The sequence below is a fragment of the Pelodiscus sinensis genome, chromosome 3 (genome assembly GCF_052426305.1).
Source record: "Pelodiscus sinensis isolate ZL-2025 chromosome 3, ASM5242630v1, whole genome shotgun sequence".
Classification (NCBI taxonomy): Eukaryota; Metazoa; Chordata; order Testudines; family Trionychidae; genus Pelodiscus; species Pelodiscus sinensis.
Genome location: NC_143054.1, coordinates 159616156 through 159642747, shown reverse-complemented (window position 1 = coordinate 159642747; position 26592 = coordinate 159616156). Strand labels below are relative to the sequence as shown.

Genomic DNA, 26592 nt, shown 5'->3' with positions numbered 1-26592 from the left:
CTTTAAAGACTAACAAGATGGTTTATTAGATGATGAGCTTTCGTGGGCCAGACCCACTTCCTCAGATCAAATAGTGATCTGAGGAAGTGGGTCTGGCCCATGAAAGCTCATCATTTAATAAACCATCTTGTTAGTCTTTAAAGTGCTACATTGTCCTGCATTTTGCTTCAGCTACCCCAGACTAACACGGCTACATTTCTATCACTATTCTATTTACAATAGGTCACTTGAAGGGTTGACTTGAATATGTCCAGGTTTCCCAGCCGCTTTTTCTGAACCTTTATCCAGGTGGATTTTTCAATAACAAAACATGTCTAGTGTTTTTACAGAGTTGCTGCAGCTCAGAAAGAGCCCCACTTAGTCTGCTTTTTGATTTTGGTACCTCCCCTTCATTGGCAATTGGTTGGTCTACTGCCTGGCAACTACAACGGCTGGATCCCACCCACCTCACTTCCAGTTCTGGGAAGGAGATCCCTCAGGTATGTGCTGACTGTCAGCTGTCACTGTGTCCTGAGCTTGTGCCAGCTGCCCTGCCACCATTACAGGGAATGGCATTGCCCCCCCAGTGAGTACTGCAAGTACCTTCTCCAGCTCCTCCAACTCCCTCTTCTCCTTCAGCCCCCTCTTTCCCTGCAGTGTCCTCTTTTTGGGAACTTGAAATATGATAACCCTAGAAAGCAGATGTATAAATAATGCTTCCCTGGTAGTTCTTTACCCTCATTTTGTATGAATCTACAAAATGAGGGTAGATTCATACAAAATGACTACATGGGCAGGGCTACAGAGGGACTGTACTACCACCAAAAGTGCTGCACCAGTGGGAATTTGTTGTTCTATTTTCCTCCCCAAAAGGGACTGAATTATATTTTAATTAATGTTTCTGATCTGCAGACTGCACAGATGCAGTGTGAGACAGAGATAATATTTGAAGTACTCTTTGATCTCATGTACAGTGCAAGACTAAACCACACACCTGAAAAAAATGAGTTGTGCACTTTTTATGCTTCTGCTAGAAGCTTCCCCCTTCTTTCCATGCTGCTGCTTATTTTATACCTTTAGAAAAATAAGGATTATTAGATCTGATCTTTCCCATTTTTGCATTAGAACTTGTTGGAAGTTTCAAAGACACAGATTAGGAATTCTCTCATCCTGAACTGAAAAGTAAGAGTTGCTGCATCTTTAACAAATTTTATTTTTCTTCCCAGGCTGTGTAGGGAAATTGAATTAAATGAATATTCATTAAAAAAAGAGAAAGAGATTTAAATATTATTGCAAAATTCTTCTCAAACAAGTTTCACTTCTTTGGTGCTGTGCTGTCATAATCCTAGCAATTTTCTGGTGATAGATCTTTCCTATTTTCAAAGTGGGAAAATCTGATTTAAAAAAGCAGAAAAAATATTTAAAACAACTGCTTATGCACACTAAAGTAGTTTAGGCACAAACTCAATTTGTCTTTGTTTTGCTTCTTTAATAGTCTTGGAAACCTGCCATATCATAATAATCAACATGGTTGATTTTACAGTACAGTTGGGATCTATTTCCTGCTGGGAAGGGCATAATATTCAGATGGATAAAAAGCCTAAGTAAGACCCTAAGCTCCTCCTTCTCCTCTAGATTGTGCCAAGTAGCATAATCCCCAGGAATAAACAAAGAAAGAAACAAAGAAAAACAGAAATAGCCCAGAGGAAAGAACACAGCCTTCATGCTGGGGAAGAAGGTAAATTCTACCACCACTCAAGTCTGAAATTCAGCTGCCAGATTTAGTAGAACTCCACCCTTCCATTTAATTTGAGCTTCTACCATAAAGCGGGGGTGGGGGTGGGGATTCTTTGATTGGCCAGGGACATACTCATTCATTTTAATCACTCATAATAAAAAGTTCTAGTCTAGGACTTCCTTCTTGAACTATTAGAGCTCAAGCCTGGCATAATTCCAGTGCTACGAGGAACACTGTACTTACATCTGTCCCACTTACCGAAGTTGGGACAAATGACTGTGCCATTGCAGCTGATTATCAGATTTCCCCTGTGAATGACTGACTGCCTCAACACCTTGCTGTTCAGAGCCTGCTGTAAGGGCTGGCTGTTCAGAAGTGTGCACTTGAGATAATAAAAATACTTAGCTAGTTTGCTCTAGCTGCACTGGCATATTAAGTCATATGAGTAATTTAGGTCACATCTTATGAAATAAGAGGAAGATTAAACTTCTGAAATTGCTGGATGGGTGGAACATGACCCCCTTCCTCATAGGAAGGTACAGAGTGATGGATGAGCCAGGTTGTTCAGTCTGCCTTGGGAGGAGAGGCCGTTTACCTTTAAATATAGGGCTTGCTGCTTTGCTTTCCCCCAAACTCCAATTTAATAGGTAGCAGGTTTAAAACAAAGAAACTATTTCTTCACACAATGCACAGTCAATTGGTGGAACTCCTTGCCAGAGGATGTTGTGAAGACCAGGATTTTAACAGGGTTCAAAAAAGAACTAGATAATTTCATGGAGGATAAGTGCATTAATGCTTATTAGTCAGGATGAGTAGGAATGGTGTCCTTAGCCTCTGTTTGTCAGAGGTTGGGAATGGGTGACGGGAGAACTTGATGATTACCTGTTCCATTCAGTCCCTCTAGGGCACATGGCATTGGCCACTGCTGGAAGACAGGATATTGGGCTAGACCAGTGGTCACCAACCAGTAGATCGGGATCTACCAGTAGATCTTAGTGCCTCTGACAGGTGATCGTGACTGATTAGGCCAGGAAGTTCTCAAGCGCTGGCACTTCAGTTGCCCCTCCACCCACTGTCTTGAGATGCCCCCCTGGGAGTCTCTTGCTTGCTGTGCAGGTGTGGGAGGAAGAATGGGGGGGGGCACTGATGTATCCAATCTCCACATAGAGAGAAGGGGATGGAGGGAGTTTGGCAATGCAAATCTCTGGCGCACTCTCTCTCCCTCCCTTCCTCCCTCCCCCCCCCCAACCCAACACATACGTGGGTTGTTGTTACTTCTGTTACTGCTTGCAAAGTGGGTTAGTTTTGGTTTTTGACTGGTCTCTGCATTTCATAATTTCATTTCTCTCTTACGCTTAATGTAATTCTTTGAGTAGTGAGTTCTAAAATGCCAAACCTGCCATGGCTGGAGTAATTTCCCCTGTGGTAATTGCTGCCCCTGGAAGTGGCTGGCATGTCCCTGCAGCCCCTGAGAAAGGCAGAGCAGAGGATCTCCACGTTCTGTCCTTGCTTGCAGACACCACTCCTGCAGCTCCCATTGATCAATAACGGGGATCCATGGCCAGTAGCAGCTGTGGGCTCAGAGCCTTTAGATGAGGGGGAAGCACATTGCACCATGAAGCCATTGCTGTACATGCCAGCTGCTTTCAGGAGTGGTGCAGGGCCAGGGCAGGAGTAAGCCTGCTTTAACCCCATTGCTCCATCACTTGGAAACCCTCTCAGTTACATGGTTCCCAGAGCCTGCTTCCTGAACCCCTGTCCCAGCCCTGAACCTCGTCCTTTATCCAACCTCCTGCCCCAGACGCGAATCCCCCTGCACCCAAACTCCTTCCCAGAGCTTGCACCCTGAAATCCCTCCTGGACCCCAATCCCCCACCCTAGGCTAAGCCTGGAGCCCCTCCCACACTCCAAACCCCTTGGCCCAAGACCAGAGCCTGCACCCCAACCTCCTACCCCAGCCTGGTGCAAGAGTGAGGATGGGGGAGGAAGGTGGAATGGAGTGAGCAGGGTGAGCCCTTGGAGAAGGGATGGAGCAGGGTCAGAGCCTCAAAGAAAGGGCAGGAAGGAAGTGGAGTATTTGGGTTTGAGGTAGATCTTACATTGCACTTAAATTGAAAAAAGTGATTTTTGTGGTTAAAAAGGTTGGAGACCACTGGGCTAGATGGACCTTTGGTCTGACCAGAATGGCCATTCTTATGTTCACTGTCAGGACATGTCTTGATCTTAATATTACAGTCGTTAATCAAATAAGGTTGTCTTATATGAAGATATTTGTTGGGATCTGGGGGCTGGGGAGCTGGTCTCTTGATATAAAGGATCTATCGAGCCTTTGTTTATCGATTATCTCTGATTATATTTAATTCACTTGATTTCTTTTGTGTGACATCTTGAGTTTCCAGGATTGTTCCTCCTGAAGATAAGGTGGTCTGTACTTTAAGGCTTTCTTAGTCTTTACCTTGAACTCTTAACATGGGAAAACTACAAATTGCTTTGTCTTCACTAGGATTTTATCTTTAGTTAACTAACGTGAGGTAAGAATATAGCTTTTTCCCCCTAATGTAGAGAAGGCCAAAATGAGAAAGGAAACAAACTTATCTTACAATGCAAGCACGTATTTCCTTCCATTTGAGTAAAACTTGGCAAACTTGAGAGGTCCAGTCACAAATTCAGTTCCTTTTACAGTGAAGATATTTTCAATAAGGAATTCAATTTTTAAAAAGATTGACTTATGTAGCTGCTGCATAATAAAACATTTATGAAACACAATACACAAACATTGTAAATCAAGCATAAAATGCAGCAGATCAAAAAACCTGAAAACAAGTTTAGTTCAGCTATAAAATTAACATATTAATCAACAACAGAAGCTGGGTCTGATGATGAAATTTCAAACTTGTATAGCACAGTGTATACACTTGCCATTTGCACTTGCAAATCAAATAAACTGTCCCACCATTAGTTCAATAAAAGAAATAGCACAGATTTACAGTTCAGAGCAAAGACTCCAGGAGCCCGATAACTCACATGTGCTCCAGTAGTAAACTACACAGAGTTATAGGGTATTATTTCTTGTTATTGAACTAAATAAACATCAGCTCTTGATCTTCCAAGGCTTGTACTTTTTCATCAAGTTATCAATAAGTCAAATAGAAATGTGACCAAAAGCGATTGATAATGAATAATTCATTAGTTTTCTGAAATCATGTGCCATGTACTACACAGACTGAACAAATTAGATGTAAACTTGTTCCACAGAGCTACAAATGATCATATTTGATTTCATCCCTGTGAAGAGCAGGCAATTGCAATGTTAGTGTGTGGATGCTGTTTTATTGAGTTACAAGACAGTGAGTTAATAGGGGAAACATTTGTACAGGCTCTCTTGCTTTCTCTGGCTTATTTCCTCCCCTGCATCCCCCATTAGAAAGGTCTGCGTTACAAATGCACAATTTGAACTTAAACATGAAAAAGAAGAGCCAACAGCAAACCTCACCCCAAGGCAGAAGAAAATGAGTGTTCATCATTTCCATATAGCTATGGAGCAAGCACCCCTCATATGCATAAAACAATCAAAAACCATGGCTATGTCTACACTGGTCCCTTTTCCGAAAGGGGCATGCTAATTTTCAACATCAGAATAGGGAAATCCGCGGGGGATTTAAATATCCCCCGCGGGATTTAAATAAAGATGTCCGCCGCTTTTTTCCGGCTTGGTGCCCCAGAGGGAGTAAACCGAACAGGTAATGATCAAGCGATCTCTCTCCTGCCATCCATCTCTAGTCTCTGACAAACAGAGGTTAAGGACACCATTCCTTACCCATCCTCGCTAATAGCCATTAATGGACTCCATGAATTTATCTACTTCTCTTTCAAACCCTGTTATAGTCCTGGCCTTCACAACCTCCTCAGGCAAGGAGTTCCACAGGTTGACTGTGCGCCGTGTGAAGAAGAACTTCCTTTTATTTGTTTTAAACCTGCTGCCCATTAATTTCATTTGGTTCCCTGCCTTGGGGTGAGCTGGATGTCAGGCAATGCAAACAGGGATTCGCCTGGATGGGTGTGGGGAGGTTAGGATGTTGGGGTACAACAAAGGCTTTGTCGCCACTGGGCTCCATGAGCAAGGCGGGTTGTGAAGGTGGCAGCCAGGGCGGGAGCTGCCCGCAGAGGGGAGGAGGCAGAAGGGGGCATTAAGGAAAGGGGCTGGCGCAGCTGACGGGGGGCGGGACTAAGCCGGGGAGAAGACTCGAGGCAGGTGATGAGCAGCGGGGAAGGGGCGGGGCTCTGGGACAGGGCGCGGAATGGCGGAGACGCGGGGGCGGAGCGCGCGGGGGCGGGGGCAGAGGAGGGAAGACGCGGGGGCGGCGCCCCTGGTGCCGGAAGTTCCGGGTTGGAGGGGACCGGAAATCGGGACGTGGCCGCCCGAGCCCAGGCGAGCCGGAGGATGGCGGCGGCGGCGGTAGCGGCGCTGAGCTCCGAGCGGCTCGAGGTCTCCATAGACGGGCTGACGCTGAGCCCCGACTCCGAGGAGCGGCCCGAGGACGCCCGGCCGGGGCAGCCGGATCCCCAGGCGCTGAACGGGGCGGGGCGGAGCCGGCCGGGCCCGGGGCCGCAGGAGGGGGCCGGTGGGGACGCGGAGGAGGCGGCGCTGAGCCCGGAGCGGCGCTGGGGGTTCGGCCTGGAGGAGCTGTACGGCCTGGCCCTACGCTTCTTCAAAGGTGACTCACCCGCTCCCGCGGGCCGCGGCCCGGCCGCTGGCCCCGGCCCTGCCCCCCGCGAGTGGCGCGTTACCTCGCTTCTGCCCCACGTGCCTGGCACCCCCCCCCCCCCGGGCAGGCGCGAGCGGAGCCGCAGCTTGTCTCGGGGACTGCTCGTAACTTGACCCAGAGCTGTGCCCGGCCCCTGCTCAGCGCCCGGCCCCAGGGCGATGAAGGCGGCGGCCGCTGGGGCAGGAAGGTAGCGAGAAGGGGCCAGCAAGCTTACTTTGCTTTGGGCTGAAAAGAAAATTACCGGCACTAGCATGCTTGTGTGTTTCCTTGTAAGCCCCATCCCCCACCATCGCCGGTTCCCACTCTCACTAGAATAGCACCAGAGGAAGTAGGTAGGTTATAGTAGTAAATATGTTAACAAGGATTGCAACAGTCGGGTTGTAGTTGGTAATTTCAAGTAGTTCTAAAATGCAGAGTCTTTTGTTTTATGTTTAAAAAGCAATTGTAACTGTAACTGTTTTTGTTCTGCTAGGAAGAGCAGCAATACTGAATTAAGACAACAGGTGCTGTTGGCTCTTATTTAAGGTTCAGGTTCCTGGGTGCATGTGATGGTATTGGAATTGGAGTTGTTACTTTCTCACCTGCGTGATACAAAGAGAACTTTGAAAATGTGTACAATGTCTGTGATGGCTGCTTGAGTTTGCAGACAGCCAGACAATTGCTCTCAGGGCTGTGAACTACCCCATGCATTTCAAAGGGGTGGCTCATTGCTCCTGGAGCCATGTGAACATTGTCCCAAGAGACAACTGTGTTACATAGGCATAGCTTATCTCTTTGGGTAAATACTGAGGTATCCTTGATGCCACCTCTGTCTCTCTGGTGGAGCAAGTCCCTATTGCTATCTTTATTGCTCCCAAAGGGAGAGATTCTATCTTGGTCAGATACGGAGGAAGAATTTCATTCTGTAGTTCTCATATCATATTCATCACCATAATAGTATCCCAGTGCCTTAGAGCAGTGTTTCCCAAATGGTGCTCTGCGGAACCTTGGGGTTCCGCGAATCGAACGTAAGGGGTTCCGCGAGAACCCGAATGCTCCCCTCCCACCGCCCATAAAGAGACAGAGGAGCCCGGCACACAAAGACGCTGGCTCCTTCACCGCTCCCCTTTCAGACATCTCCCGTGTCCCCCGCTGTCGCTCTGCTTTTACCACCGGACCTAGCTGCAGCAACAGCTGCTAGTCCCGCTTCTGCCCGATCAACCCAAGATCCCTCTCCCACGTCCCCCGCTGCCACTCTGCTTTTACCACCGGAAAAAGCAGAGTGGCAGCGGGGGACGCGGGAGAGGGATCTTGGGTTGATCGGGCAGAAGCGGGACAAGCAGCTGTTGCTGCAGCTAGGTCCCTTGGTAAAGGCTGTGTGTGGGGGGGGGGGGAGAGGGGGTGGTACTATCAGTGAGTGGAACACCGGAACTCCTACTCACTGTGAGGATAGGAACAAATCCCCATACACACTGTGAGGACACGTGGCTCCTGTGTGTGACTTTAAGTTTAAGAATTCAGTCTAATATCAAAATTCCCCATGGATCGTTGGTTAAAAGAAGGAACTTTAAAGAGAAAAGTGAGTACTTCAAACTCCAGTATTTTTACTGAAACCAGCAAGGAAAATACTGAGGCAGCTCAAGTTAATTATGAAAAATTTCAGCTGACTAATAAGAAATGCAGGTATTGTGAGGACTATTTGGCATTTGGATTCACAAGCAATGAAAATGAAGATGCTCCAGGTGCCCAGTGTGTAGTGTGCAACAAAATATTATCTAATAGTTGTTTAGTACCTGCTAAATTGCAAAGACATTTTGAAACAAATCATCCAGAATACAAAGATAAAGACTTCTGTTTTTTTAAGCAAAAGCTTGAATCACTTGAAAAAGTAAACTCTTCATGTAAATTGCCAAATCTGATAATGAAAATGCAACAGAGGCATCTTACAAAGTAAGCTATCATATATCGCTCGCCGAAGAAGCACACACTATTGGGGAACCACTCATAAAACCATGTGCAGAAGATATTGTGATGTGTATGTTGGATCAGGAGTTTAGTAAAAGTTGAGGCTGTGCCACTGTCAAACGATACTGTCACACGTCGTATTCACGATCTTGCTGCTGACATCGAGAAGGAGCTTATTTTTCGGCTGCATTTATGTGATGCATATGTATTACAATTAGACGAGTCCACTGACGTTGCAGGTCTTGCAGTTCTGCTTGTATTTGTCCATTATTTTAATAGTTCTATTGAAGAAGACTAACTTTTATGTGAATTTTTGCAAACCAATACAACTGGTGAGAATATATTCAATTGTATCTAACTTTATGAAAACACATCAAATAAGCTGGGAAAAATGTGGTGATGTGTGCAGTGATGGTGCCAAAGCAATGGTAGGAACAGTGGCTGGCGCTGTAACACGAATAAAAAATGTAGCACCAAACTGCACCAGCAGTCACTGCATTCTCCACAGACACGCTCTGGTAGTTAAGAATATTTCTCCCTCTCAAAAATGTGTTGGACAAAGCAGTACAGATTATTAATTATATAAAAACTCGACCATTACAATCAAGACTGTTCAAAATTGTGTGAAGATATGGGTAGTCAGCACACAACCCTGCTTCTAATACAGAAGTCAGGTGGCTATCATGAGGAAAAGTGCTGGTTAGATTATTTGAATTGCGTCATGAGCTCTCCGCAAATCTGATGGATCACAAATTCCAACTGTCTGATCGTTTAACAGACTTTTTTTGTGGTTATCTAGAGTTGCGTATCTTGCAGACATCTTTACAAAACTAAATGAAGTAAATCTGTCGCTGCAAGGAAAGAATGTAAATATTTTTATTACAAAAGACAAAATTTTGTCATTGTCATGGAAGCTACAGTTTTGGATCTCATCTGTAGGATGAAATGATTTGGATTGTTTACCAACTCTGAATGATTTCCTTGAAGAAAATGGATACAAACTTGATGAAGATATTCGCAGTGACATTGCAGATCATCTCTGCGATTTATACACTAACATCATTAAGTATTTTTCAAACATCAGTGACAACAATAACTGGATTCGAAATCCATTAAGTTTAACAGAAAAGCCAGTCAGTTTTTCTACACAAGATTATGAAAACCTAATTGAAATTGCGTCAGATGGCCAATTAATACAAAAATTTAAAGAAGTTTCTCTGATTACATTTTGGAGTGACTTATGTCAAAGTCAAGAATATTCATCTTTATCAAGACACGCAATTCGTCAGCTGTTACCCTTTGCCAGTACATACTTGTGCGTAACTGGGTTCTCGAACTATGCAGCAATGAAAACAAAATACAGAAATCGAGTGAATGCTGCGCCAGATATACGAATCCAACTTTCTAGTATTAAACCAAATATAAAAAGAATTTGCCAAGAAAAGAAGAAAAACCACTCTTCGCATTGAAAACTATGAATATAAATAATATTATTTGATAGTTTTATTTTTTGTACATATTTAATATGATTTTTGTTGAATTTAAATGAATGGTGATCTCATGACCGTATTTAGCATCTTATTACTACTAATTGTAGTATACTGGCAGTTTGGTTGTGTTTTTTTTGCTCGACAAACTTAATCCCTGGCTAGGGGGTTCCTTGAAATTTTTCTGAGTTTGAAAGGGTTCCGTGGTAAAAAAAAAATTGGGAAACACTGTCTTAGAGTAATGTTTTAAGCAATGTGACAAATATGTCACCTGTTTGTACTTTTGTTCTCTCTAGAGAGACTTTTGTGTGCAGTGGAGTGCTTTGTTTTGGGGGTTTTAATAAAATATCTGTTAGAGAAGGCAAGGTCAAAGAATTACTCTTTGTACATAAAGTGGATGATGATTACATTTGTGGTGGTGTTTAGTTCCTCTGTGTGTGTGTACAGTCTCAAGCTAGCCCCCCAAAAAGCTCTTATCGTCTAGATAGATAAGCTGTAATCTTCTTGTGAAAGTTCCATTGTGCCAGGTTAAGTTGTTGCATGCAGTCTTCATCTTGCAATTTTCGTGCCTCTTTTAGGTGCCTGTGTTCTGGACATTGGATTGCCTTATGGCTAGTCTCCACTAGGAACTTACATCAACACACTAGGTCTCCAGGGTACAAAAAATCCAAACCCCACAGATGTAGTTATGCTGGTTTAGCACTGTCTACATGTGAGATTAGGTACTTGAAGTTATCAGTGTTGGTAGCATCTGCACTGAAGAACACTGTAGTATAAAGTGTGTAGACATACTTTCAGCCTGACCTGGGGAAGGGGGTGGTGTTTTGCAGTGTTTTTCTTAAAACTCTAACAAGCAGAGGTATTTCCTTAATTCTTTAAAATACAAGAGGCAGACAGTCTTTATCTAATGGTAAGTACATGAATTTGGAATCAGGACTCCTGGGTTCTATTCCTGAGGTCTTGTCTATACTTACTAGGAAATTCAAATTAAGATGCACTATTCCAGTTACATTAATTGTGTAGCTGGAGTCGACCTACCTTAATTTGACCTTCATTGCCAGCTCCACAGTGAGAGGTCGACTGCAGCAAATACTCCTATTGACTTTTTTTGCTTTTCACAAATCAAGGAGTACCAGCATCAGCATTTGATTTAGTGGGTCTTTACTAGATCTTCTAAATCAAACTCCAGAAAATGGACCACCACAGTGTATCTTTCCAGTAGTGAAGGCATAGCTTGAGTCTGCCACTGTCATCTGAGACAAGTCATGTAATCTCTGCCTTGTTTACATCTATTAAAATGGGTACATAATGGGTTCTTTTGTGGCTTTTTGAACACTTTTAAAAAAAATAGTTTGAAACTTTTATCTTCCATACATCTTATTACTGTCTTTCCCTTTCATTCTTGATTATGGTTTTATTGCTTTGTTTTCCCTCTCTATTTTAAAGACATAATGTAAAATCATACATTGTGAACAAACATACATTTAAGTCACTAAGTGGACTGCATCAATTTAAAATTATTTCAGTCAACTTATCCACCTATGCTTCAGTTATTTGCTGAAAAAAGGTTCATTCTCATGTGTTTTAATAGTTATAACTTAATAGAACCTTTGCCAGAGCTTGCATCTTTTGATATCTGGGCTGATATGCTCTAAATATATGCCTTTAAGCAGCTATATATTTCAGTATTTACACATTTTTAATTGTACATCTTATTGCTAGAAAAGAGTGAAAGAATAGGTAACTAACATTCTGCTCATTTCTGTCAAGCTGCATTAGAATGTTTACTGTAATTAAATACACAACAGTATATAAAATATTTTTATTTAATATAACAAGTTATTAATATAGTACATAACCTAATGTCCATATTTATAAAACTTGACCTCAGAAGTTAGATTGCTTCCCCACCTGACTCTTTCCTTGTATAGAAAAGCAGCATTTAACTCAATTTGGAGTAGAGACTTACAGATTCTGCATATCTATTTTGTATTTAAGAGATTATAAAAGCTTGATTTTAGTTTAGCCTTCATTGAAAACAAACTTCAGCGTGATGTCATGTGTTCTTTTCAACCAGCATTAATTATTTAATATGTACCGTGGACTTTGTTTATCTTTAAAAAACTAAGTCTACAGAACCTCCTCTGTTAAATTATTGTAAATGTGTTGTAAATAGAAAAAAGGCACAATAGTAGGGAATATTTTGACTTAATGAAAATCATCGGGATGAGAAAAGACTAACCCCAGGTCATGAAGTTCATCCATATGCTTAGACAGTCTGAACATTGTCACCTAGCTTATTAGTAATTGGCTACAGAGACTCACATTCAGGTCAATGACTCATATGAAGTACGCTGGTGACTATGGAATATCTGAAGTGAATTGATTTCGGTCCCTATTCCCAGTGGCGTAGGTATTCACATTGTGTGTAAACATTTTCACACTGAAACCATTTATTGGTAGTCACAGTAGAGAAGTGAATGCACAGCCTGTTGCTTCAGGTAAGGACTAGGCATGCTGGAAGACTCCTGTTTGGAAACCTGTGTTGCTTGTGATCCCTCTGCAAAAGCTACACTGTGTTGATGGAAGACTTTGGTGTTTCTTAGCAGTTGTCATGAACACTGACCTCGGGGCGGGGGGGGGGGGGATCTTCTATCCCTCTCTGAAGGTTTACTTGATGATAAATTGTGGTAGCTCATGATACTTACTGTTCACACACGCATCACAAAGCAAGTAAGGACAACATTTGGTCATGAATTTATACTATGGATGGCACTGATACAGATATTGGCGTGGAGAGGGCATAGGTTGGAATACACGAAGTTGCTAGAGGAGGGCAAAGAATAAATTACTTTTCCAAATGTTGCTTCTGAATGTACATGTCTAGTACATGACCAGCTAGCCCTGCAGGCTTGGAGTCGTCTTTCTATAAAACTTAGTTTTGTTTAAAAATCCCAAAACACTGTAAGGTACGTCTGCACTGCAGCTAGAAGGTATATTCCCAGTTCCGGCTGACGTACTTGTGCTAACTCTGATCACATTAATATGCTAAAAATGTGGTCTCAGCAAAATGGGTAGCAGTTTGGCTAGCCACCTCAGTATATACCTGAGGTCTCCAACAAGCTTGTACTTTGTTGGCCATCCATGTTACCGTGATCAGACTGCTATTATTGGTTTACCTGGCCAGCAGTGCTAGGACAGGCTGCCTGGTGTCTGCTTATCTTGAGGCACTTTGCTGCACCCAGGAAGCAACTGGTACTTCTGGCTTTTGGGGGGAGGGGAATGAGCTCTGACATGTGGAGCCCCATTGTCCCTCTGCTTTGGAGTTGGATCCGGTGCACTGGCTGCATTCCCACTGGTTCCAGCTGCCCCAGTTGTGACTGCTCCCTGCTCTTCCCCATCTGCAGCAGTAGGTCCCTTCTGGGGATGAGAAGGAAAAGTTTGGAGCTTAACAGGAAGCTGCACAGCTCAGTGGGAACTTAGCTTCAGGGGCTGTAGCCTGGGGCCTTACCTTAGCCCGGGGCCTTAAAGCTGCTTTCTTGATCCAGCACTGATTGCAGTGTGTACACCTCCACTATTTTGCTGCCAAAAGCTGCCTTTTGCTGCAAAGACACATTGTAAACAAAGCCTAAGTATGATGGGTGTTTAGTGTTTGAAGCTCACAGATGATTAAAAGCTTAGACTCTCTTGACTGACTTGGAAGAATACCCCATTTGCTAAGTACTTATGTTGATATTATGAACAAACCACTGAATATTTTCTCCTCCCACCCAATCATAAGAGTCCCTCAGTGGAAAGTTATTCCTCTGGTGTTTTCATTTCTTTCCCACTTGGGGAACTTCCTACTTGGAGATTGGCCATCAGAGTGCAATTGCTGATAGAAACAGTCTTTACTAACCCTGCTCTGAGGTGGGCTCAGGTGCTAATGCTAACAGCAGGGTTAGACTTGGTAAAAATTTCCATGCTTTGTCTGTGCTATGGCATCCAACAGTGAAGAATCAGTTTCCTATTGTTACATTTGCCCATGATTAGTGACCAAGTGTACTTTGCATATAAACCTAGAGAGAATGTCAGCTTAGCATCTTTGTCCTGATCATGACCAAGTACAGTCTTCTCCGTTTAGTTTAGTTTGGGTTTTCTCCTCATAGTTGTTGAAAATGCTATTTATATTCATGAGTATTCCCACTGGAAATCTGTTTTTAAAGTCATATTTACTTAAATTTCAGTTACTTGACTGTTTAATTGGACAGTCTAATCAATTACTCACAAATGATCCATGGACCCAGAGCTATTTTCAGAAATTATCTGGTGGATAATTACAATTAAAGCCATAAAACCAAACAACATTTAACTTCTGTTTTTCCTAGGTTCTTTCAGTATTGTGTGTATCATGGCTCAGATTCCACTGTCTCTTGTTTAAGAGAAAAATATTTCAGAGTAACTGAACTTATTTGAAACCATAGGCAGGTCTATGCTATAATCTTAAATCAACCAAGGTTAGGTTGGCTTACAGCCACTGCAGTAACTGCTGCACTAGCTGATGTCCACACTACTCTTTTCTCAGGAGTGTGAGGCCTCCTCAGGAGTGCTCCTATTGATTGAAGAGGGGCAGTGTGAGGGGCTGAAACCAGGACTCTCCCCTCACATAGCTCCCTGCTAGGAGCCCAGCCTCTCCCCCTTATTCCTCCTCCTCTGCCCCCACACCCCTTCCACTTTTCCATTTCCTGCTCCCAGCTAGGTGCAGAGGGAAGCCACCTGAATTCCAGTTGGCTGCTGTGGGAAACTTAGGGCTTGTCTACACTGCCATTTTACTGCACTGTATCTCTCTTTCACACAGCAGGTACAGGCAGTCCCTGGGTTACGTACAAGATAGGGACTATAGGTTTGTTCTTAAGTTGAATTTGTATGTAAGTCGGAACTGGCTCCAGATTCAGCTGCTGCCACTGAAACTGACCAGGGACTGACTACAGGAAGCCGGAGGCAGAGTTGCTCTGCCTCCAGCTTCCTGGAATCAGCCTGATCAGTTTCAACAGCTGCTGAATTGGGAGCCTGGGACAGAACAGCTGGGGCCCTGCCCGGTAGGTTCCCACAGGACCCCCCCGGCAGCACCCCAGCTGCTCTACCTGAGGCGTCCCGCAACAAAAGCCTGGTCTGCTGGGGGGGGGGGGGCGCACTAGCTGCGCCCCCTCCCCCTCCAGCAGACCAGGGAGACCCTAGCAAAGCCGCTTTTCTGGACCCCCCCAGCAGACCGGGGACAGGAGCAAAGCCGCCCAGGCGGCGAGGGTCCCCCTGCCTGGGCGGCTTTGCTCCCAGGCAAACGAGCAAAGCCGCCCAGGCGGCGGCTTTGCTCGGGTGTCCCTGGTCTGCTGGGGGGGGGTCCAGTGGCTTTGCTGGACCCCCCCCAGCAGACCAGGGAGACTGGGAGAAGCTTTTCTGGCCCCGGAGGACACGGGTGGCGACCCGCCGCCCGTGAGCTCCAGGGCGAGAAAAGCCCCATTCGTAAGTGCGGATCTGACATAAGTCAGATCCACGTAAGTCGGGGACTGCCTGTACTGTAAAGTGTAAACAGGCTCCCAGTGTTTCAGCGGTTAGTTACTCCTCTTATGAAGGTAGTTACTTACAAGTGCCAGGGGCTCTTCCCCAGTGCTGGCACCTTAACCCCACTTCCATGTTAAAGTGCTGACCCACTTAATAGTCTAGACAAAGCCTTGGAGCTGTGAGATTTGGCCTTGGAGCAGCCAGATTTTCCTGTTAGTTTCACAGCTCCAAACAGTAGGTACTTTGGCTGTAATTCATGACTGTTGAAGCAGTATCAGCAAGCACAGTCTTTGAGTGCAGTACATCTTTCACATGAATTCTGTATTGTGGTTACCTACAGTAATGGCTCCTTTTATGCTTTCTTCTAGTCTTTCTAGAAAAAGGTAATTGTCTCTTTCTATCCTGTGTAACAGGAACCAACCAAGTTTTCTCAATGAGCAGTGTAATTGAAATAATGGGTGTTCCTTTGTTTTGTTTTGACAGGTAGTGAAACATGCTGGGATATTCCTTGTTGACTATTTTTGTTTAAAAGTAAACTTTCATGCAACATTTTTCTTTCTAATAAGTAAAGCCATGCATGCATATAAAATTTGGATCTGCATCCAATCCACAAACATGGTCCACAAATACGAAGCGAGTATCTGCAAGTTTACAGAACTCTAAATACAAAGTTTGGATCTGCATCCATCTGCAAACATGGCTTGCAAATTCCGGGTATCTGCAGATCTGCCTGTCTCTAACAAGTGCTCAGTGTAATTGGACTAAGACAGCATCAGAAGACTTTTTTAAATTAATTTTAATATACTCTGAATATAAGCTTTAATGCTATTTCTCCTCTAGCACTGAAATCCATTCAATTTTAGCCTTAATCTAATCACTTCTGGCCTCTTAATTGTAGAGTACTATCACATTTTGCCAACACCATTGGTGCAGTCGAATTGCTTCAAACAAGTTTTTCCTCTTAAATTGTAATTGTTTACTTTCTGTACCCTTCCTTGCTGTAGTTTTTGGTATAAAGCACGAGGCACAGAACAGGGTTAAAACTCAATTGATTGTAAAATTAAAATCCTATCTCTTTATACAGCAATCCTTCCACATGCCACTACAGAGGACTTGGGGATACATGCTTGTGAAAAATTCACATTAAGAAGCCTTTTAAATATTTGAAAACTATAGATCCATATGATACAATGTTGGTCCATGTAACTTCAATATTTATATGGTAATTATTAGGGATGTTAAAATTAGATTAATTGATTAATCGAACAGTCGATGGAATTTCATTGACTGTTTGATTAGTTAAGGGCATTTCTGCCTTTGAAATGTCCTAGAGCCACAGCAGGACTGAAACACCGCATGAAGCCCAGGACCAGTGGGGTACTCTGAGTCCGCCACTGGCCCCAGGCTCCATGCGGCACTTCATCTTTCAAATGTACAAGAGTCCTAGCGGGGACTCGTCTACGTTTCAAAGGTGGAATGCTGCAGCTGTGCCCCCTTCCCGTTCCTCTGGAGCTGGAGTAACTGGCTTGTAAGCCCTTACTTCTCCCACCCTTACAGTTTCTTTCTGATAGAGGCAGTAGGGGGGGCAGGGGGAGGAAGCAACTAGTCGACTAGTGCGTTGACTATCCGATGAGCTTTTGCTTATAGAATGGTCGATTAGTCCTTACATCCCTAGTAATTACCCGGCTAAAGATGCAATCTAGAATACATTATTTAAAACTCTTCATAATTACAGTATTTTGCAGTAACTATAGCTGATTGATTCTAATCTAGACAAATTTGCTTAAGTCCTAATGATTTTGACCAAATAATACCTCTGTTTAACAAGGCAAGAGGCAAATCATTCCTCTGGGGCAAAAATTGGGAACTTAAGGCATGTGTTACCCTGTCCATTCTGTGAGGCTTTTTCACATTAATGTATGTTTATCTCTTAATGAATAAATTGTAATTCCAAATTCTTCTCATTGCTTTGGCAGAGAAAGATGGCAAAGCCTTTCATCCAACATATGAAGAAAAACTTAAACTTGTGGCACTACACAAACAGGTTCTGTTGGGACCATACAATCCGGACACCTGCCCTGAAGTTGGATTCTTTGATGTGCTGGGGAACGATAGAAGGTAGTTGTCTTTCACTGGCCTAGTCTTCAAGTAGAGAAATTCAGTTAACATAATCTTGGTTCAATGAGGAATGTTAAATTTTGATGAATCAGCTAATCGAGTAGTCAGCAAGTGCTCCCTCCTAACAATCCTATGCCTCTGCCTTTTCAATGTAGTAAGAGTCGTCCCCGTTCATGCCAGTCAGGACCTGCTTGAGTCCCCGCTCATGCCATTTCCCTTGCTGTGCCTCTGCCTCCCCTGCCCCCTGTGGAAATGGTGCTGGGGGGAGCCATCTTTTAAGTCAGCTCTCCCCAGCACCAGCTTATACAGAGGCAGCAAGATGGGGGAAGCGACTAGTCAAGCAGTGACTTGACTGCCCAATAAGGCTAGGATTATCGAGTAGTCGACTACTCATTTATCCCTAGTAGCAAAGCAAATATTGGACTCGCTGAAAATGCACATAAGTTGGTAAAAGGGGAGTTCTTCTGGGTACATGCGTCTGACTGACTACACAAATATAAGAACAGAATTGTTTAGACTTGAAACTCAGGGATAGTCAGCATTCTTTAGCTTTTTTTAATGAAATCAATGAGATTTTCCAGGCATTAATCAAAAAGATGTTATAACAGAAGTGGTTTAGATAAATTGTGTAGCTCTAGCCAGCTAAACATAAGTAATAATGTAGAACCGAAACAAGAGGGGGGAATAATACATTAAATGCCTCCTTTTCTGTTTGAATTTTGGAATTTTCGAATTATAAGACGTTATAGTTAGGTTAATGACGTTTGAGACTTGCTTTGCATTATTTTAACAAAATCCCTCCATAAATGTACTGTAAGAAGGATGGGCAGAAAAAACAATTCTAGAATAGAGAGTAAAAGCAACTATGAGGTTTTCAGGTCGAAATGTGACTCTTTTTAAGAGAACCTTTGTTTCTTCTAGTTGGTATGAGGTAAACACACTTGGTCCCAAGTCTCTTGTGCACTATGGCTCAAGATGTGATTGTAATTGCAGTCTTTTTGGATACATCTACCCTGAACAGAAAAGCTACCCCGTGTCTACACAAGCCACCTGTTTCAAAATATTTTTTAAAATAACAGGCTCGCTATTTTTGCCATCCCAGCAAACCTTGTTGCATGAGGGATAAGGGATGGCTCGAAATAGCACATTATTTTGAAACTAGCCAATTAGATGGGATTTTCAGGTCTCTCCTCCGTGTTGGCCTTCTCTCCTGAGCCTCTGGTCTCTCTCTCCTCTTCCTCTTGCCCCTCCCCCCCCAGCTCTCCTCCACCTCCTGTCTCTCTCTCTCTTCCTCTTCTCCTCCCCCTCCTACCTCTCACTCCGGGGACCGCGGAGCCCAATTGTCCGTTTGGGCCCCACATTCCCCATGCAGCATGGGCTGCCCAGAGGGAACTGCCAGCATTTCAGTAACAGCGCCGCCCAGAGGAAACAGCCAGCATTTCAGCATTAGTCACAGACATTGGGCTACTATATATATAATTTGGCACTGCATAGATGTGCCCAATTTCAAAATAATCTGTTTCAAAATAAGATATGCAATTTGCATAGGGCAAATTGCGTATCTTATTTCAAGTTTAGGGTGCTGTATAAATGCATCCTTTGTGTTTGTTGGACTGGGAATTGACCACTAACTTGAGAAGATGGTTGTATGTTCTTTTAACATTGTATAGTCTTACTGGAGTATTATTTGTATCATTTCTCCAAGGAAAGAATGGGCGACCCTTGGAAACATGTCAAAACAGGAAGCCATGGCAGAATTTGTAAAGCTCCTTAATAGGTGTTGTCATCTCTTTTCAACATATGTCACCTCCCATAAAATAGAGAGAGAAGAACAAGAAAAGAAAAGGTGAAGTTGTTGGGTGGGTTTTTTGGTTTCTTGTGTGGAAGGGAGCTGTTGTCTTCCCCGTGCAGACGCTACCGCTAGCTTCAGTTGCCAGCCCTTATCTTTGACTGTATTGGTCTCCCAAATTGCCTTGTATCACTCACTCCTTAAGCCTTTTTACTGTTTCAGTAATAAGTGAGTATTTGAATGAAGGAGATAAGAAAACCATCTCTAGAAGGCCTGCCCCTTCTCCCTGCCTGCTGGAGCCTCATGTTGCTCTACTACATCTCCCCTCAGGGTCAGAGCCCTCGCCAGGCTGGCCCAGGACTACCCTTCACAACTTATCTGATCCCTGCTTCCCAGTCAGCCAGCTTCCAGAGAGAGGGGGCTGAGGAGGGATGCAGCGGGCAGCCTTATGGGGGATGGGAGTGGAGATGAGAAGGGACACAACAGGAAGGGTGATGAGGAAGGATATGGCAGGTGGGAGAGGTATCATGTAGGAATGTCAACCTGTAGTCCACTACATGAGTAACCGATAAGCCAACACTTATCAGTCAACATTTAGGATTAACTGATATCAACTACACGCATTTCCTTCCCCCCCCCCCCCCCCTTGCTGCCCCTGTATCAGAGGTGGAGAAGCAGTGCCTGTGGAGAACCACCTTCCCCTTCCCCACAGAGGCAGCAAAGCAGGGGGGGGCGGCAGATAGGAGCCAGTGCTCAGGGGGAGCCAGCTTAAAAGCACTGGCTCGTGGGGAGCTGCCTGCCACTGCCCTCTGCTGCTGTCTCTGTATTAACAGGCTTCCTTTGTGGACTGCCTCTCACCTGCCTTCCTGAGCTGCTGCCTCTGATACAGAGGCAGCAGCACTAGGTGGCAGGGGGCTTGCTGGGAGCACACTGGCTGCTGGCCCCACCCCTGGGGGTGATAGAATAATCATGAAATCACAAAGTTTTTATGCGGTTATATGATTATTTAATTGATATCTAACATCCTTAGTATCATGGAAGAAGGGTGAGAAGGGATGGGGAGCATCGGGGATCCACGGCGGGGGGTGGGGGGCACATTCGGGGGCCACGGAAAGGGTAGAGCAAGGAGGGAAAGGCAGAGTGCAGGCAAGGCCCCCCGACCTATTGGACAGCAAGCTTATACAGCAGCTTATGTGCTGTTAAGCAGAATCTGCATAATAGTTTTTAAGTCATTAACAAACATAGGGAAGATGGGAGCGGTTGTGGCTTAGCTCAAGTTTCTAGTCCTTTGGTTTCGTGGCTAACAAAAGTAACTTAGGTCAGACTGAGAATCATAATTTGATTATAAATTTTACACTTGGCCATTCTGTCTGAGTAAAGCTCAGACAATAGGTTCTCTTCTCCATACCTTCAGCAAGACATTGCACCTGTCAAGTTAGTGGTGTAGGTGTGCTGAATGCTGAAAGGCCTTACCATACATATGAAAAGCAGCCCTAAATCATGTCCCATGTACAGTGAGTCACATAGGCCTAACTTTTGACATTGATGCAGATGCCAAAATGGTAAAAACTAAATTTAGGATTGTGGAGATACTGAAATGTTCCATTGAATGGATGTCATAGGAGGGAAGAGGAGGAACAGAGGCGTCGTGAAGAGGAAGAGCGAGAGCGTTTACAAAAGGAAGAAGAGAGACGTAGGCGAGAGGAGGAAGAGAGACGGAGACAGGAAGAAGAGGAGAGGAGGCGAATAGAGGAAGAGAGGCTCCGGATGGAACAGCAAAAGTGAGTTTTTGGAATAGATATAATTTAAGAAAATTGCTATCTATGCTATGGAACAGTTATCTTTCATCTGTGCTCCCTCTGGAATAGTTTGTACTATATACAAATGGCAAAAGTCTTGATCAGGAGCAGTCAGTGTATTGCTCAGATACAACATTTGGAGTTCTAAAATGAGGCCTGCAGCTATGCAATTTACAGAGGTGCAGTTTGCAAACAGCAGATCCCAGTATGTGGACAGCCTTTTAAGCAAAATTGCTGTTTAATTTGCCTTAAAACAAGATTTGAACTATTAAGTGTTTTACTCCATGTTAGATGCCTTGCCCTCTTAATCACTTTTCTATTTAATTCCTGTCTAAAAGGAGGAAAGCTGCAAATCCAATCAGAACAAACCCATGTATTAATCCTAAGTGTTACCAATTAAACCTGCTATTGTCATGTTCTCTGTCCTCCCTGAACCAGACCAGTCAGTCATACTTCATCCGATTGAGTACAGGTTATCCACTCAATTTGAGGCAGATCTGGCATCACAGGTTTTCCTTTTGCACAGAACTCTCATCTTAAAGGACTGCTTTGGCTGTGTTGGAGGACTACGAGGGTTGTGTGTGTTATACTTAAACACCAAGCCTTTTTCTCTGGCCTCAATCTAAAAATATTGTGGATTTCTAGCACTTCTTTCTAGTTTTCAGACTGCAAATGGTGACTCATGGTAAGCTTTGCAAGGCAGCTCTTACTTAACACTTTAAATGGGTTTTCAAACATTAAGTAGGAAATAATAAGTTTGTCTCTTACTAATGCTTTTCTCAACTGGCATATTTTAGATGGAAGAAATCTCACTTTATCTCCTGGCTTTATTCCATCTGAGTTAATTAGTTTGCACAGGGAACTGAGTTCGTTGTATTTGAGGCCAGTTAAAAATAGGGATTTTGCTGGTACTTCCAGCCATTTGTAATCTTCATACTCTGCTCCTGACAATTTAGGCAACAAATAATGGCAGCATTGAACTCGCAGACTGCTGTTCAGTTCCAGCAATATGCAGCCCAGCAATATCCGGGCAACTATGAACAGCAGCAGATCCTGATTCGTCAGCTACAAGAACAGCACTATCAACAGTACATGCAGCAGTTATATCAAGTCCAGCTGGCACAGCAACAGGTATAGTAGACCATTTTTGATATACAGGGTCTATGGTTATTGGTATCCCTCCTCCAAGCTTTTGTTATCCTAGGTCAAAGAGATAGTGAGTCTAAAAGTTTAAAAAAACATTTGGTTGACTGGCACTGGATCAGATTCAAATGCCAGAGCTTCTGTTAATCTCTTCCTGTAGTTTTCTAAAACAGCCATTGACTAAAAATAGTCTAAGTAGACAGTTTAACATTTGACGTGTCTGAAATGACTTTCCCAATCACACAATCCTTGTTAGAGTTCTTGATGGTCACATTTTAAGCACACTGAAATAATGTAAGTTTTTAAATAGTTTAATGTGCCCATATCAGTGGTGTTTGGGTTCAGATGGCAACTAATATGCGTTAAAATCAGATTCATTAAACTTTAGTTGAGACTCATTCATGGGGAAGTCTTTTAAAGAGTTAAGTCAGATCACATCTCTGTTGCTACCCATCTCTTGTCTATCTTTGATTTTTGTGAAGGCTAATATCATATAAATGTATTATGTGGTACTTGATGAGCGCAGAGTTCTGTACATCTGCTCTTCCTACCAATTTTATCATCTGTTGGGTTTCCCAATTTTTTGTTCCAGAATAATCCTTCCTTCCTAAATCCAGAAGGCTTCCCCATTGGCCCAAATGTAACCATAAATTCTTTGAATTGTTACATGATATAACCCTTCCTCTCCTTGAGTGAATTAAATCATATGCATAGGGTTTGTATAGCACTCAGTCCCGTTAAGATATTTTTTTTAAATCTGTTAAAGTTCACATGCTTTGTTCTGTGTGAAGAGCATCCTCTTGGTCTATGCTGGTTTTCTTCCCATAGTGGCACTCTCTCCTTTTAGTTCTCTGGCTTTTTTTACCCTTCTCAAACTCACACGGATTTGATATTGTAAACCCACAATTTGGTAGGAAATTTAATAATAGATCTCAAGTACTACTTTTGAAAAGTTGACTAGATTTCAGGATAGACTGTTTCTACAGGCTAATATTAAAGATCAGTAAATATGAAAATGTGATAAATTCTGTGCATGCTTTTTCTAAAATTATCGAATATTTTGTAAGCAAAATTACTTTACAGATTTACTGAAACTTGCAAACGTTTCTCACAGTTAGACATGAAAACAGACTGCCACTGGCTAGGGATGTAAGTGACTAGTCAACTATCGGATAAGCTTATGCTTATCGGATAGTTAACTAGTGACTCAACTAGTCGCTTCTCCCCTTCCCCGCCCCCCCCTCCAGTTGCTGCCTCTAGCAGAGAGAGGCAGCTGGTGCTGGGGGAAGCAGTCTTAAAAATCTGGCACATCTCTGCGGGGGGCAGAGGTGTGGTGCGGGGGATCAGGCATGAGCTGGGAATCAGCAGTCCCGGCTTGCGCCTGGTCGCCCCCCTCCCCAAGCAATCCCGACTTGCGCCTGGTTGCCCCCCTCTTAATGGCTCTTAATACATTTAAAAGGCAGAGCTGCAGTGGGGTTAGCAACATCTAGATGCAAAAGGCCTGACTCCATGTAACTCACTGATTGCTATGGGAGTTGGGTATATGAAAATCAGGCCACTTGATTTAGGTGCCTAATGTTAGGCATATATTTGGAAATGTAAATTGGTTAAGATGCCTTGATAGTGAAGGAAGAGATCTCAAGACTGTTCTTGTTTTTGCTGAATTTAATTTTTCTAACTGTAGGCAGCATTACAAAATCAGCAGGAGACAGCAGTGGCAGCTGGGGCTTCTATGACTGCTATGTCAAAGGTGAATGCAGCTGCCCCAGGAGAGAGTCCCCCATCTATTAATGGACAGGCCAGCGCTCAAACAGACAGCCCTGAAAAACAGCTGGAGCCAGATGCTCTGGATGAAGCATTTGAGAATGGACCAAAAGGTATGACTAAACCTAGATTCCTTTATTTGAACAAGAAACATGAGACTTTTGTTAGAGCTTAGTTTGTGCTGATCCTTCTTGTATATTCCCCTGTGGGTGCATGTGTTGTGTGAACCTGGAGTAGGAGCGCTCCTGCAAGCAGCTTCCACTGGTCTGCATATGCACCCTTGCTCTCCTTATGCCTCAGACTGAGGGTTTAAAGAATGCAGAGCAGACTTCCTACCTCTCTCATTCCTTCTCGCCACCATATAACCCTGGTCAGAACCTCCAAGGTCCAGAACTGCTGCTTTGTCATCATTCTGTGATCTGCAGATATTTCAAATCTGCCTTTAGTGTATTTTGTACATAACTGTTAATACTTTTAGGAAGTTTATACTGGGGGTGGGGGAAGAGTTGGGACAGACTTGTACTATACTAGAAGGTGAGTTTTGCTCTTCCAATGCCTCAATTTCCCCCATCATCTTGGTCGCCTCTCTCTAGAATCTTTCATTCTACCAAGGGATGTTGGTTAGGGCAGAAGTCTGTCTTTCTCCATTGGAACTGTTGATATCACTGATGGATCCAGACCCAATTTTCTCTTCCTTGGGAGACTCTGAACTCCCATAGGGAACATTTCCTCCCTTAAAGTAATCTAGCCCAGGCAAAAAAATCCAGTGTCTTCAGGTACCAACCTCCATCTCCACATTTAGCTGTGGACTGGTAGTATCTCATGCATTGGCAACCTCTACAACCATCTTGTGACCCAGTTTATTCATCATACTGCGGAATATGGGACCCTTATGCAGCGCCTGTTTGTTCCATTTGGGCAGTCACGCCACCATTTCCCTCTGAGGAAACATTTAGAACTTCCTCATGACCCTCTGGCAGAGGAAGATTGAGCTGATTCCATCAGTTCTGCTGGTACTGACAAGATTTCTTCAGCTACTGAAGAAGTAGCCAATCCAGGGTTTCCATCCCTTCTAGATGATCAGAAACAGTTCCAGGAATTATTGTGCAAAATGGCAGAGGAACTCCTGATTGCCTTAGGAGAGGTCCAGACCCCTCAAGCGCTTGGATACACTGTAAACTGCTGAATCTGGTCAAATAGTGCTTTGAATTAATGAACCTGTTAAGCAGTCATTTTGAGTTAATGAACCTGTTATGCCAGCCATTTGCACCCCTGCCCCTTGAAGGTAGAGAAACACTATTTCATTTCAGTGTCAAGGGAGCAGAATTTCTTCTTACTTATCACATACCTAACTCTGTGGTCATGCAGGCAGCTATCCAGAGATCTAGATAACAATATCCAAAATCCTTCTGACAAGAAGGCTCAACATTTAGGCTTTTTGGGAAGAAAGCTCTTTGCATCCACTAGCCTTCAGCTCAGAATAGTGACATTTCAAGTGCTATTACATACTTGCCAGGTACATGGTGCAGTCAAGGGTCAACTTATGGTATGGGATTCCAGCTATGTAAAGAACATAGCTAGAGTCAATGTAGCTTAAGCCATGCTTCAGTGCTGTTCTGACAGTGGGAGGTCAACAGGAGAAACGCTCCCCTTACCTTACTTCTTGCAAGGAGTAGAAGTTCGGTATTGACGGGGGCACTGTCAGCGTTTGATTTAGTGGGTGTTTACTAGACCAATTTAAATCAAATTCCAGATGAGCCACTGTAGCATCAGTCTTCTGGGAAGTAAAGACGTGGCCTATGACAGTCTGACCTATTCAGAGTTCACAAAGTTTGTACATGAGCTACCATAGGAAGACCAAGAGCTCTGTTGCAAGCATTTACTGAAGATATGCTAAAGGCCAGAACTGCACATCTGTAAGTGGCAGCTGCCATGGGCCCACATCAAGGGCAATGCTAACATCCATTATAATTTGCTAATTCAGCAATGGGCAACTTAAGCTAGTGAGTGGGCCACATCTCTCATCTGCTTGGGGCTGCAAGACTTTTGTAACCAAGATGATCTCCCAGGACAGGGTAGTTTTACTAACTGCACTTCTGTACCTAGAATTTGCAGAGTGTGCTGAAGGAACCTTCGTAGCGCTTTGGATGCGGAGGGAGCGCACGGATCTCTGTGCATCTTGTGTGCAACCAGCAGGCATCTCACTTAACGTTGGCTAATCAAATTGTATCAACTACATGAATTGAATACTCGATTAGTGGGGATGTTAAATATCAGTTAATTCAATAGTCGAGTAACTTCATGAATTCTTATTGGTTGTTCAACCGTTCTGTAGTCTCTGGGGGGGGGGGGGGTGAGGCCGGAAGCCAGTGTGCTGGAGCCCCCTGCCACCCTGTGCTGCTGCCTCTGTATCAGGTGGGTTGCCAGGCAGGAGCTGGTCTGTGAGGGGACCCAGTTTAAAACCAGCCCCCCCCCCCAATGACCCGGTTACCTGTCGAGGGTGGGTTCTGAGCTCCCAGATGGGGGC

The 26592-nt window shown here is 43.8% G+C and overlaps 1 protein-coding gene across 1 annotated transcript in view; it reads left to right on the top strand.

The window, feature by feature from the left end:
• The first annotated feature begins 6098 nt into the window (after nt 1-6098).
• The window catches only part of ACBD3 (acyl-CoA binding domain containing 3), a 33874-nt gene continuing 13380 nt past the window's right edge, over nt 6099-26592 (top strand). Inside the window, exons 1-6 of the mRNA XM_075925300.2 lie at nt 6099-6432; nt 17429-17570; nt 19276-19416; nt 20982-21140; nt 22115-22289; nt 23986-24178. Coding sequence (XP_075781415.1) covers nt 6159-6432; nt 17429-17570; nt 19276-19416; nt 20982-21140; nt 22115-22289; nt 23986-24178 — 1084 coding nt within the window. The 5' untranslated portion in view covers nt 6099-6158. The remainder of the gene's footprint in view (nt 6433-17428; nt 17571-19275; nt 19417-20981; nt 21141-22114; nt 22290-23985; nt 24179-26592) is intronic.